Here is a 14055-nt window from a genome sequence, read left to right as displayed (position 1 = left end):
TTGCAGGTTGTAAAACTTTTTTTTTAAATTTACTAGTTACTTAATATTTTTTACTAGGCAGTTGCCGGGTCGTCTTGTGAATTATTTAATAAACTTATAGAAATAATTCCGATAAAATGGTAAATATTATTGATTAATAAATGAAGACATACTTTTAATTTACTTTAATAATTATTGTTACTTATTTTTAATTGATTTAAATGTATGGAGATATTATTTATTTATTTAACCACATGTTTATTTAAATTATCATGTAGAAAACTAGGTTATGTTCCCGTAAATTTATCCTCATGGTTAAGCATTTTTTATTTTTTTAATTTACTTCACCTTTTATTTATTATTTAAAAATAGTTATCTAATTTTAAATTAATAAAATAATATTTTTGTAAAAATTATTTTTTAAGGAATTATTGATTTATATTATAAGTATTTTTTTAATTTAATTTCTTTAAAAAACATGATGAAATTTAATGATCCAAGCTAGCAGAAAATAAAAAATTTTTGAATTTTTTTCAACTAATTAATTACAAAAAAAAATTAAAAATATGTAAATGAAAAAAATTAAAAAAACTATGGGTGCAATTATTTGAAATATATTTTTAATAATTTATTATTTTGAAAAAATTTTATGAGTGAATGTAACTGGCAAGTGAACATTTTTTAAATTTTTGAATTAATATTTATTTTGAATTGAATTTATTTATTTTAAATTTATGAGTTGTCACATGTCTGTTGAATTCACACTCGTTCATAATTTAATAATCTTAAAGTTAACATATAATTAAAAATTTCTGAATTTTTTTTTAACTAATTAATTACAAAAAAACGAAAAAAATGCAGGTGCAGAAAATTAAAACAACTATGAGTGCAATTATTTGAATTATTTTTTTTTAAATTTATTGTTTTGAAAATTATTAGACGTCAGCTAACTTTAATATAATTTAAATTTATTGTAATGTCTTGGTAATAATAATAAATATAAATTTATTACAGTTTCGGAATCTCACAGCATGCAGATCCAGTATTGCAGGTCTTGCAAAAGCAACACAAAGAAGAAAAAAAATTTATTATGGTTTCAAAGAATGTTCATTGATAGGACGACCTGAAGAAAAAATGCCATGTGTAGTAGATGCGACTTTTCAATTAAGACATTACTCGAGTCAGGGAAGAAAGCCGTCTTTTTTTTCTAAATTTATTGATAACATAAAACAAGAAATGCAAAAAAATAAAGAAATGAAAGAGTCACTTAAAAAATTCCGCGAAGAAGCTGATAAACTGGAGCAGTCAGACGCGCTTAAGTCAGCGAGACAAAAATTTCAGTCTGTTGAGTCCGAAGCTTCAAAGGGCTCGGAAGTATTGAAAGAAAAACTAGACGTACTTAAGGAAAAAGTTCAAGGAGTGCTGGATGAGGCCAGCAAAACAGAACTGGGTAAGAAAGCAGGACAGTTGGGTGAAGAAATAACAAGATCAGCGAAAGGTGCCGCCGAATCTATATCAGAAAAAAGTCAAGCTATCGGTAAAAGTAGCGCTTTTCAAACAATATCGCAGACTGCTGAAGTTGTGCGCAAAGAATTAGATAATAATACTATTCGTGATCATGTCTATGAGCCGTTGAAACAGTTGAGGAAACGTAAGCAAGTCTTGGAGAGAGAAGATAGAGAAGTCGAAGCTAATTTCGAAGCAACTGGTGTTGAGTTACACAAAGACTCAAAGTTTTATCAGTCATGGCAAAACTTTAAGGTATTTAAATTTATTTATTATTCAAATCAGTTTTTTAAATTTCATAAATAATTTATCTATTTTTTAGGACAATAATCCTTACGTCAATAAAGTATTAGACTGGAAAATAAAATACGACGAGTCAGATAATCCAGTAATTCGTGCGTCAAGGTTACTAACAGATAAAGTAACGGATTTGATGGGCGGTTTGTTCCAAAAAACGGAACTTTCGGAAACACTAACGGAACTCTGTAAACTAGATCCGAGTTTTGATAAAATAAAATTTATAAGAGAGTGTGAAACTGATATTATACCCAACATATTGGAAGCTATGATTCGTGGAGACTTGGAGATATTAAAAGACTGGTGTCACGAAGCTCCATATAATTTAATTTCCCAGCCTTTGACTCAGGCTAAAAAACTAGGCTATCGAATGGACAATAAAATTCTTGGTAATTAAATTCATTATTGATTATTAATTTATATTTGCAATTAATTTTAAAAAATTATATTTTCAAATAATTAGATATCGATAATGTGGATCTCGTGATGGGAAAAATGATGGAGCAAGGCCCGGTACTAGTGATAAGCTTTCAGACACAACAAATAATGTGCATAAGAGACGCTAATGATAATGTAGTGGAAGGAGATCCTGAAAAAGTCATGCGAGTTAATTATATTTGGGTTCTGTGTCGTGATCCAAGTGAAATTAATCCATCATCAGCTTGGCGATTACTTGAACTGAGTGCAAATAGTAGCGAACAATTTGTCTAGCGAAAATTAATTTATCATTTATTTGTTTTTAAAACATAATAAATAATTATCCGATTTAAAGAAACAGAACTTTCTTAGAGTATCGCGCGTTGTAAATTATTATTGAGTTTTCCGTAGAGTTTAAAATTTACGACAATTTAGATGACATTATTGTTCCGTTGACATGTAAAAGATTAATTAAAGTTTATGAGTTTTTCTTTGTTGCCATGCATAAGTTTAGCACGATACTTATATTTTAATTGGTTGAAAAACCAAAAAAACTTTTCTTTTGTATTTAAAATGACAACAATTTTTACAGCCGGGTATTTTTTTATAAATTAAATATCGCGTATATTATATGTAAAATATATACATATATATTTAAATAACACACTTCCTCTGTATATAAGAAAATGATTGATCAACCGTATTAGCGTAATTAATTTTATAATGTACAAAGTAAATTAAGATAAAAATAAATGTTCATTAGAACGAGTTTATACTTTTTGTTTTTATTTATATGCACTTCTAGTTTTCTGTGAAGGAAGATGACAGATATATTTTTATTTCAATTTAACGATTTTTTAATTGAAATGACTTTTTTAAAAGGGAAAAAGAAAACAAATTTTCTATGACTCCTCGGACCAATATCTCTACGTCTTATTTATTTAACAAAACTTGACTTTGAGACAAAATAAGATTAGTCTTGTCCTTTTCAAAGAGATCTTTATGACATCTTAAGTTGTCTCTGTGCTACTCGGGACATTCAAATAAATATTTTCTTCTTAGAACAAAATTGATGCAAATTTAAATAAACAAAAGAATGATGATTTCAAATTTTAGTATTCGATTATTTTTAACTGTAAAATAATTTTTTGAATATAAAAAAAATAGCGAGACAAAAGTATGTTTTGTTGACGATCATCAAAAAAATAAATTTTTGGGTCAAAAAATATCATCTTGTTGAAAATTTTTTTCGCTCAGTGTAGTAATGAAATTAAAAAATATAATTTTTTTTTAGATTATCGGAGCGCTTACCCCGGTCTTGTTGATCTGGGTAGTAACTGGAATACTTTTTTACCTCGCTGTTGAAAGAATTATCAACAAAGACTTTCAACTGGATGCTGAAATGATGTTGATAACTTCTGTGATTGGTGGCGCAGTAAATCTCGTGTCAGTTCTACTTAAAATTAAAATTCAATAATATACAACTAAATGTTTATTAATTTTTTTAGTCATATCAAGTAAAAACAATTTCTTACGTTTTTCTTTTAACTATTTATTTGTAGAATAGGATTGACACTCCAGCAACATGACGAAGATGGCTCAGATAAAATAAAATTTGTCTTATCCAGGACAAGTTATCTTTCAAGGCCATCTCTATGACATCTTAATGTTGTCTCTGCTACTCAGGTCTTGTTTTTCTTTTATTTAATAATCACAAGTACCAGTAACTCATTTAAACACCCGCCATTTTTAAAAATGACCAAGTAGCTCTCTCTGGCGGTAAAAAAATTTAATTTCAAAATCAACGAATGAGAGCGTGTTTAAAGGACCGTTACAAGTTGCGGCGTGGTTGGGTTTGTGACAACAAAGGAATCGCCGGCGAGATTTCAGTGAAACCCAGTTTCGATTCATTTTATCATCGTACACACGCTAAGACACATCATCTTATTCTTCTGTACCACCAATAAATTTATCAAAACTCACACCAGTACCAATTAAATACCAACTTATTCATCAATTAAATATCACCCGCGATGGAAGACACTACTGACACAAAGACAACTACGCATCAATCAGACGACGCACTGGCATTTCGTGCGACAATTAAAAGTATCATGAAAAACATCAGCGAGTCTGTTAGGTGAGTAATTAAATTTTTTAAATTTCATTTTAAATAAAATATATATTCAATGCTATTTTAAGTCATATCATTTTTATGTATCAATGTGAGCTTTTGTCGAGATAAATCCAACGGGACGCGTAGTGTCATTTGATGTCATTGGCCTTCGTGGTTTGCATACTAATGTGTCCTATAAGTTAACGCTTGTTCACTCACGTGGTCGGCATCAGAATTTTAAAAACAATTCATAATTAATTTTTTTTTATTATACGCAGCATCATCATTAAATTACATATATACATATTCGTGATAAAACAATTTATATGTAGTTGTATAAATTGTTTTATAAATGTGTAAATGTATATCGTAATTTGTCTGGGTTGAGACTACTGCGTTTCCGTCGTTCACGCCTCACCGCATTCTTATTCTTCCGCTCGGTTTAAGTTTGGCCCATTGTCCAATCTCAAGGGACACGCGAACCTTTACATTAGTTGGTTCTTATGTATTGTGTTAGTATATATATATATATATATATAAACGAAGAACCAACCAACCAACCTAAAACCTTCACTCTCCCCATGCCACTGGTACACGGACGGATCTTTTGACTACTGTGTCGGGAACTCAGGACAAAGAATCCAGTTGGCCAGAGTAGAGGCTCTCAAGCACGTTCGTGGTTTTGAATTTTAGGTCTGGTCTCACGATCATCAACAGAAGAGAGTCGGTTAGTTGGATATGGTACAGTAGCTGATGCTGCTACAATATAATGGGAGAGATATGGAAATAATAAGTGAAGAAAGAAGAAATAAAATAACCGGAGCCAAGAAGACTCATCGGTGGTTATCAAACGGGTTTAAACTTGCTCCGTTACTTGGATGCCCGGAAATTAAATATATACATTTATTATATATTTTTTAACTTGAACTGTACTCTTCCTACGCAATCAATTGATTTATAATCATCCATGTCTGCTTACATTACATTATGTTACATTACATTAGAATGGATCGAGAAACGGTAAATTTGAATCTGCAAGAGGAAGAGAGAAGAAGAGACACTTGACGTGGTTTTATTACAATATACATACATGTATAAGTATGTATACATATATATCGGAAAAACATATATACATACGAGGTCTTCGGCCTCCTTCGACCGTGTAAACGTGCTCGATTAGGTCTGGATATATGCAATAGTGTTGTTTTATATCACATTGCACCTGTCCCGGCCTGATCGCGCGCACACATTCATCTAAATTCTTTATATATGTATATTTTTCATATAACTGAGGATGGCTTCGTCAACGTCTTGTTTAAATTAACATCCAGATGCATTGCAATAGAGAGTAACTATTTAGTAGATCGGGAAAATGGAAAAGAAATGAAATTCCGATAAAAAAAAAAAGCTGCTGCTTTCAAGCTTGAAGCCATGAGTTTTGTTGGTTGACTGAGAGAGTGTGTAGTCGAAACCGACGTTCTTTGTTTGTATTTGGGACAAAGAAAAATTCGATCCCGGCGATTATGTTACAGAACAGACATATTGAACTCAATAGAAGAGAGAATGAATAACAAAAGAATATCACGATACAATCTGCGACCATTTTTTTATCTTATTTATTTTATTTTATTCCTTCGATAGTAATTCTATGAAATATATTTACTTTTTTGCTCTATAATGAATACAGATTGATTGCATTCTTTATTACGTTGATAAGTATCCGGATTTGATTACAGAAAAATATTTTATTACTTTGTAATATTGATTTTTATTCAAGTTTTATTATTTATTATTTACTGTACTAATTTATTTATTTATTTGTCTGTAAATGTATGAAATTTTTTTTCTATTTAAGTGAGGAGGAATTCGCGCAATGTCTCACGTACTTAAACTCAAAACCCCTGACAGTAAGAAAATTACACAAAGCCATGGCAAAAGATTTATACGAGAGTATGGATTACGACTTGGAGGAAATATTAGCGGAGGCAAACTTAGCTGAGGGACTTGGCAAAGTGAAGGAGTTGGTAGCAGAGACATTGCAAAGTCCAGATAAAATTGCATGGTAGTTATTTTTTTTTATTACAACCAATAGCAGAATTTATTTTTCCGTAGTTGGTGGATTTTTATTTTAACTGGTTATTTTTATAGGAGACCTCCTGGAAATGTAATAGAACATTTAAGAACTCCTGATGCAATGAAAATCAAAGCAGAGCAGGAGAGACTGGAAAAGATATTGAGTAATTTAGAAGCTGAAAACACTTTATTGCTTGAACGAGTTGAAGAAAAAAGAAGTTTAGCTCATAAAGTTGAAGATCGAGTGACTCGGGCACTAAAGTCCGGTTCTCTTTCACTTTCACATATGGAAAAAACATCCGAGTCCATGCAAAATTATTTACAAATGCTTGGAAACTAATAAAATTATTGTTATTTAAAAAATGTAGATACTAGTTTCTAAATGTATCATAAATATTTAATTAATTTATTGTATTTTATCCATCAGTGAGATTTTTTTGTACAGTATTACTAGATTATAAATTACAATTTGATATATGTTTCGTTACATAAATTTTTGGTGTTATTAAATAACTTTTGAATCCCGCTTACGCAGATTTAAATTCTTCGAGCTTAGATAATATTTCTTCACTGCATACTTCTAATTTATTGAATTTATTCTTGAGTTGCCAGAGAGCTTCTTTTTTCTTTTGCTAAAAAATAAATTACGTTTCAATATACAGTTGTAAACAAAAAAAAATGACTTTACTTACTAAGTCAGTGACTGAATATTTTATTTTATTAAATTCACTTTCATAATTAATTTTATCTTCCATTAAATTTCCAACTTTCCCAAGTAAATTATCAACAGATTCATTAACTTTAGTATCAGAAATAAATTTGCTCATAATTTTATAATCCTCATCAATATCACGAGTTCTTATCCAATAGTCTTCATTTTTTTTATTGTTACTTTCAATAATTCTCGTTGCTTTCTCAATCAACATTTCAATTTCACAAATCGATTGTTCGATTTTCAAACGTTTTCTTTGATTTTCTTTAATTTGAACATTATATAAATCAATATCTTTATCCATTGATTCAATAGCTTTTTTAAAATATAAACTTTCAGCGTCCATATTTATTTTTTAAATAAAATATCCTGAAATTAGCAGACAATTGGCAATTTTCGGACTTTTTTTTTCAACAAATCAATTACATAAAAAAAAAAAAAAACTAAAAATATGCACATGTAGAAAATTTAAAAAACTATAAGTGCAATTTTTTTAAATACTTTTTTTTTAAATTTGTCGTTGTTAAAAAAAAAATACAAAAAGTATTATAAAAACTAATAAGTGTATTTTTTATAAATATATTTTTAATTATTTACTTTATTTATAATTTTAAATTTGTCTGATGTCTGCTACATTCACACTCGTAAAAAAATTCAAAAATTAATTGCCAAGAATTTAAAAAAGAGGGCTCTGAAGTCGAACAATTTATCCCGCGCAAAGGACCAAATTATCTGATTGGTTAAAATAAAATCCAATGAAACTCTTCATACAAATATAACGAAGAAAAAAACCGGTAGATGGCCTCAGTGTGTCCGTAGTGGCGCAGTGCTACAACGCATTAAATGACTCGCCATTGCGCCGTCGTTGCTGTAGTTGAAGTTTTCGTGTTTTTGTGAGTGAGAATTATCCCGAAATCATTGAGCTTCAACTTTCAACGAATATCATACGTAAGTATTAATTGATTTTATAATCACTTATTATATAATAAAATGACTAAACTTTATTTAAATATTTAAAAAATAGCAATAAATTTACTGCGCAATTTAATGGTGATGTGTTTAGGGGTTAGTTTTATCGCGCTTGACCGGCCCTCTTTCGTACGCGTGGTAAAATTGCTATTTAGATGCCACTGCCCTTGCAGCTATTCTCGTTTCATTTATTATTGCTTCTTTTTTTTCTTTTACTTTTTTCTCCGCACATTATTCTCTAGAGACCGAGCTGAAGTTTCCACATCAACCTGTTTGCCATAGTTTTTTTCACGACATTTTTAAATTTTAAATGAGTCGCAGTCTTGGTAATGATTTGAAATGAGTAATATTTTATATTTTGTACGCAAGAAAATTTTCTAGTATTTTCATCCTGAAATTGCCGGGCATCGTGTCGGATATACATGGCAGCCTGGAAATATCAGTCTCTGTAATATCGGGACTCTTCTGAGCAACTCAATTCAATATACGACTGAGTGGAGCAGAAATGATTGTTCGTTAACATTCGTTCTCCCTCGGTTCGCTAAAATGTGTGGAGCAGGAGGACGCTTTATTTTCTAGCACTACATAACAATGTCGTTCGACGCGTTATCGAACCGATAACGCTCCGTTTGCTCACAGACGCAAAGCGTTGGGCGAATCACTATGGATTATCCAAGATAAGCTTTGTTAGATAACGGCAATTTACTTACGCTCATTTACCAATCAGCATTTATTTTATTTATTATTTATATTTAGATTTTAAAAGAAAATAATAAATCTGTTGACGTAAACTCGATTATTTTAATATGATACTGGTTAGTCGACGTTTAATAATTTTTTGATTTAAAAAAATATTTAGAAAAATTGCACTTATAGATTTTTCAATTTTCTACATGTGCATATTTTTTTTTTTTTTAATTGAATCGTTGAAAAAAAAATTCGATGATTGTTAATTGTCTGTTAACTTTGATGATACTGAAGTTAGCCAACGTCTAATCTTTTTTTAAATTTATTGAAAACGATAAATTATAAAAAAAAAAAAAAAATATTTTAAAAAATTGCATTTATAGATTTTTAAATTTTCTACATATGCATTTTTTTTTTCTTTTTTTTTTTTTAATAAATAAATAAATTGTTGAAAAAAAAAATTCGATAATTGTTATGAGTGTGAACGTAGCAGATGGACAGATGTAAAATTATAAATAAATAGAGTAAATAATTAAAAAAATAAAATTTAAAAAAATGCGCATTTAAAAAATTTTGAAATTAATCAGTGCATTTTTTATAAATATTATTTTTTAAATTATTTATTCTATTTATTTATAATTTTACATTTGTCTGTCTGCTACATTCACACTCATATTTCAGGATCATATTTTAGCGATACTGAAGTCAGCAGACTTTTTTTTTTTTTAATTTCTTGAAAAAAAATCTCTGAAAATTATTGATTGTCTGTCAATTTCAGGATCTTATTTGAATAATTTTTTTTCCAAGCTGTTATTTATTTTATGCTTATTTACGAGGAATTTTTATCAGTCTACGCTAAATAAGAAATAACGGAAGTATTAAATAGATTGTTAGCTTGTATAAACATCCTTTAGTAAACGACAATTAATCATGAGTCAACACGAAGCTTTAGTGACAGAAGTTACACCTCAATAAGATGATTTTAGCGGTAAACTATCTCACGTACTCAGTAATTTCATTATTCATTTATTAATGACACCCGAATTTCAATTAAAAAAAAAAAAAAAGAATTAAAATTTCTCATTCAATTCGATCGTAATAAATCTTTGAAATGAAATCTTCCGTCATAGTTTGTGGATTTAAGTAAATTAAATATATTGAATTGAAAGATGAGGGAAATGTTGAGACAATTATCTTGACAACTGCACTTAGCTATTACTCCACCTCTTTTCATTCTTCACCTCCTTCCTTCTCTTCTGTCTCTTTTCATATATATCTCTTTGTTCGACGTTTTACGTCGCGACGGCACAACAAAGCGTTGCCAGGACGACAAAATAGCACGCGGTTGCCATCACAAAACTTTGAACTTGCGCTAAAACCAACACATACTACCGGGCATTGCATCTATGCAAGGAGCTAAGTGACGCTATATTACGCCCATTGAACACGCGACCTGGTCCTCGACTTTTTCTTTATCCCCAAAATCTTCATCTTTCGATTTTCCAAAAATTCTAAAAACTTATCACTTTTTTTAAAATTAATGCCTCAGTATCACTTCATACTGGCAAGAAAATGAATCCATTCATACTTAAATATCAATAAAATTCAAGATAATATTTATTTTCATATTTATTGGCTTCTGAGTAATTAATTATCTCCTTTATCGGTAAAATGAAAGTTAATAAATAATAATTAAAGATGTCGCAAATCGTTTACAATTGAAATTTATGTCAGTAGTTTGTGTTGGCAGCAGCAGCACGTGGATAATATGCACATAACTTTACCTTTTTTGTCATTCACTTATATTACATTAGTGACTTTGAGCACGTGTGTGCAATCGCTTCTTTCATTTTCCAACCCACACTATTTTCATCAACTTCATATATATGCACATACTCAAATTTATGTTTCTATATACATATATGTATATTTACATATGTATAGTGTATAAAATAATTGAATAATAATACATCTAATGTAACATAAGTAAGCTTGAGATCTTAAGAGACAGTCAGAGTATGTCGCACTTATAATTGAAAAAGAGATCAAGAAATCCTTAAGAACGCGCAAGGTCATATAAGAAATCATTAATGCTATTGCACAAGGTAATTGCAACAGCTGTGGTCTCTTTTGCTTCATTCCACAGATATATATCCAACATCATTTTTTTTTATAATTATTATTGCTCTATTTTATTGTCCTGCGTGTTTATTAATTTCGTTTTTAAATTTAATTATTATTTTACCGCGTTTATGATAGCAGTCTTTGGTATAATACCGCGAGAGCGTCTTTGGGTTAGAGTTTAAAAGTTAGAAATGCAACTCGCGGTTCATCCGCGTGCAGAACTTGTCCACCTGCTTGGGAAATTAATCTTCGAGTCACGTAATCGCAAAACCACTTTTCCAACATTCTTTATCTTCTTGGCAGTCATTAGGAGTAGACGTTACTTTTGAAAAACCTAAAATAAGAGACAAATTTATTGGTCGCAGTAAAGTAGACGATTGAACGTTGAGATATGCTGATGGTGATCTAAACTGAGACTTGATTGTTAGTGTGTATAAATGTACGGACTTTTTTTTTGTATTACGTGTAGAAAAATATTTCAAAGAGGCTATCAACTTTTTTGTTTACGTAATAGATACATTCCAATCTCCGGCTGTATTATACTTGATGCATACTAAGCAAACAATTTACGAAATCCTGTTAAGGTAAATGCATTATTGATGGATGCACGCTTTAAATTAGCTAAGTAATTTAGCCAGTTATCTTAAATTTACATAGTAATACTTTTTCTAATAACTTGATTGAGTTTATTTTTTTTTTTAATTAATGATCCTTGATATAATTACACACAATTACATAACAAATCCAGTTTAGGTTTTTTTACGGTGAAAATTAAATTTATTTTTGAAATCAAAATTATTTCAAATCATTTTGATGTTTAGATGACCCCAAATTAGAAGATTATTAATAATTTTTGGATTTGTTTTTTTAATAAGTTAAAGAAAAACTGAAAATATGTACATGTAGAAAATTTAAAAAATTATAAGTGCAATTTTTTTAAATATATATTTTTTTATAATTTATCGTTTTTAAAAAAAATCTAAAAATTAGTAGACGTCGGCTAATCTCGGTATCATATTTTTAGACATTCGTATTCATAACAATTGTCGATATTCAGAGTAATATAAATGAATATGCAAACCAAATTTAGTCTCCTATCTTTTAAATCAATTGGCTGAGTCGTACAGTTTTTTTTTGAGGGGGAGGGTAATCTGGTTATACTTGAATATCAATTGGTTAATTAGTTTGCTTTTTTTATCTATGATGCCTGTGAATTTTTTTCAGAAATTACGGCTAAGTATAAATCGATTGTTGTTAATGGTTTATTTTTTTTTTACAATAACTCGTGAATTTTTACTATGATCGACCTCAAACCCAAGCGATTTAATAGTTTTTTATGAGTCATTTTCGTTGCAGTATGATTTATTCAGATCGATTAATTAATTCAAGACATCATAAAAAGTCAGATGAAAAAATTTTTGTTTTTTTGCTTCTGATTTTTTGATATTCTTATTATTTATTTATTTTTTATTGTTGACTGCGGGAAATTACATACTTTTCTTGACTTAATCAATTTTAACACCTTTAATTAATAAAAATAATTACTAGTAAATCAAATTCTATACTTTCTAAGTCATTTTAATAAATTATTAGCACGAACATTTTTTAAAATTTTAATTAATAAATTTCTTCTCGTAGAAAATTAATTGGTTTTGTGTATAATTGAAAAAGGAGGGGGGGGGGGGTAGTCAATTTTAAAAGTAAAGTAAAATCATTTTATTTTTACATCAATACTCAGTTGGATTTTTCATTTATTAAATTAAAAACATTAAACTTTTTTTTCGCGCCAAATTTAATATTTAAATATTTTATACTGCATTAATTACCGATGCATCAAAAATTTATTTTCTCTTTCATTAAATAACATCCAATTATTAAAAAAACAATTACACCTAAAAAATTTTCGTGTTGCCACAATGGATTACAATAATAAATTAGAGCAATTAAAAAATTGAACACAAATAGATATTCCAATTAATAATATTCTGTAATAACGAGTACTGATTATTTCATCAGCTTATTACGATTCCAATTGATCGGTTATTTTTTTGACATTGTCCGAAGCAATTGAGGATAATTGTTTGATATAACCTTGCTCTCTATACCACCAAGCATCAATCTAAGTATCTTATCACAGATTCCAAAAGACAAATCAATAAATAATCTTGAGTTAAAAATACATCAATAAAAAAATATCCAAGTACGTAGAAGATAAAGGTTAGAAGCCGATGCCCTGAAACCACAACGACCACCTGTGAATAATTCGTGGTGAAGACGACATGCTGGGGTTGTGAGGGTTGGATTCCAATCGACACACGCGATCTTGGCACATTGACCACGTCAATTGATTTTACCCTTAAATTTAATTAATTTATTTTTTTTCATCCACAAAAAAATATGCGACATTTTTTCCCATCAGAAATTCTCTCCCACACTTTTTCTCTTATTCATTTCCTGTAACATTACCAAAATACCAGACTTTTCATGTCTTCTTTTCTTCGACTCGATTTTTTTTTCCTTTTCATCGTGACTGTCTTTTATAACAAACCTTTGTACTAAGTCATTTTAGGTATCATCCTATTGTGTTTCGATACACCAAAGGTTATTGACATTTGTCGTTTATATAGAAATATATAAAATAAAGACAAAGAAAATTGCCAGTAACGTCAATGCGTAGGTGATATTCTATAGACAATTACTGTTATATTATATAGAGAAAACTTTTAAAGCATATGCAAGGAAATAGCTGTTTCAATTTTTACCTTTACCTTTATCGGGAAATGTAATAACAGTCTTGCTGTGACCTAGCCGTACTATACCGTACGTATATATACATATATAAATACGGGGTCTATAAGATAGATCCATGAATGAATTATTGAGTATAGCGTGCGGTATAAAGGCTATATGTGCTGTATAGCATATAGTTTAATGTACAGCTGTATAGAGAATATGCTCGCGAGGTATAAGAATACAATAATACACGATAGGGTAGAATAAAATTCAAGTTTCCACTGTGAGAAGGGATGATGTCGCATCGGCGACAGCACGATTTGAAAGCAGCGCCACTACGTCTGCTATTTCCACATGTCTGACACTGTGTGTGTTCATGTGTTTCCCCTAAGTTTATAAACCTGCAATTTTACGCGGGACGCTCAAAACTTTTATCCATTTT

The 14055-nt window shown here is 29.4% G+C and overlaps 4 protein-coding genes across 4 annotated transcripts in view; 3 read left to right on the top strand and 1 right to left on the bottom strand.

The window, feature by feature from the left end:
• Positions 1 to 33: 33 nt before the first annotated feature.
• Positions 34 to 2909, top strand: LOC103568174 (mitochondrial import inner membrane translocase subunit TIM44). Its single transcript, XM_008544904.3, has 4 exons — positions 34 to 119; positions 994 to 1740; positions 1808 to 2171; positions 2246 to 2909. The coding sequence occupies exons 1-4, from the start codon at positions 117 to 119 to the stop codon at positions 2491 to 2493; spliced, it is 1362 nt and encodes a 453-aa protein (XP_008543126.1). The 5' UTR covers positions 34 to 116; the 3' UTR covers positions 2494 to 2909.
• Positions 2910 to 4010: 1101 nt separating this feature from the next.
• Positions 4011 to 6833, top strand: LOC103568175 (uncharacterized). The gene is made up of 3 exons (XM_008544905.3): positions 4011 to 4339; positions 6171 to 6377; positions 6464 to 6833. Exons 1-3 carry the CDS (start codon positions 4233 to 4235, stop codon positions 6726 to 6728), a joined length of 579 nt encoding a protein of 192 aa, XP_008543127.1. The 5' UTR covers positions 4011 to 4232; the 3' UTR covers positions 6729 to 6833.
• Positions 6834 to 6915: 82 nt separating this feature from the next.
• Positions 6916 to 7460, bottom strand: LOC103568176 (uncharacterized). The gene is made up of 2 exons (XM_008544906.2): positions 7081 to 7460; positions 6916 to 7020 (listed from the first exon to the last, which is right to left on the bottom strand). The coding sequence occupies exons 1-2, from the start codon at positions 7444 to 7446 to the stop codon at positions 6916 to 6918; spliced, it is 471 nt and encodes a 156-aa protein (XP_008543128.1). The 5' UTR covers positions 7447 to 7460.
• A 456-nt stretch (positions 7461 to 7916) lies between these two features.
• Positions 7917 to 14055, top strand: part of LOC103568179 (heterogeneous nuclear ribonucleoprotein K) — a 44927-nt gene continuing 38788 nt past the window's right edge. Inside the window, exon 1 of the mRNA XM_008544914.3 lies at positions 7917 to 8048. The gene's annotated coding sequence lies outside the window, so the exon portion shown is untranslated. The remainder of the gene's footprint in view (positions 8049 to 14055) is intronic.

This window comes from Microplitis demolitor, chromosome 4, assembly GCF_026212275.2.
Source record: "Microplitis demolitor isolate Queensland-Clemson2020A chromosome 4, iyMicDemo2.1a, whole genome shotgun sequence".
NCBI lineage: Eukaryota > Metazoa > Arthropoda > Insecta > Hymenoptera > Braconidae > Microplitis > Microplitis demolitor.
Note: the sequence above shows the minus strand (reverse complement) of the source record. Positions and strands in the feature narration are given on the sequence as shown.

Excerpts from the sequence above, each read along its gene's own strand:
- LOC103568175 (XM_008544905.3), top strand. The coding sequence starts at position 4,233 with ATGGAAGACACTACTGACACAAAGACAACTACGCATCAATCAGACGAC. Across the intron at positions 4,340-6,170 it reads AACATCAGCGAGTCTGTTAG|TGAGGAGGAATTCGCGCAAT; the intron begins GTGAGTAATTAA and ends TTTCTATTTAAG. Across the intron at positions 6,378-6,463 it reads AGTCCAGATAAAATTGCATG|GAGACCTCCTGGAAATGTAA; the intron begins GTAGTTATTTTT and ends TTATTTTTATAG.
- LOC103568176 (XM_008544906.2), bottom strand. The coding sequence starts at position 7,446 with ATGGACGCTGAAAGTTTATATTTTAAAAAAGCTATTGAATCAATGGAT. Across the intron at positions 7,021-7,080 it reads AATATTCAGTCACTGACTTA|CAAAAGAAAAAAGAAGCTCT; the intron begins GTAAGTAAAGTC and ends TTTATTTTTTAG.
- LOC103568174 (XM_008544904.3), top strand. Across the intron at positions 1,741-1,807 it reads AGTCATGGCAAAACTTTAAG|GACAATAATCCTTACGTCAA; the intron begins GTATTTAAATTT and ends TCTATTTTTTAG. Across the intron at positions 2,172-2,245 it reads AATGGACAATAAAATTCTTG|ATATCGATAATGTGGATCTC; the intron begins GTAATTAAATTC and ends TCAAATAATTAG.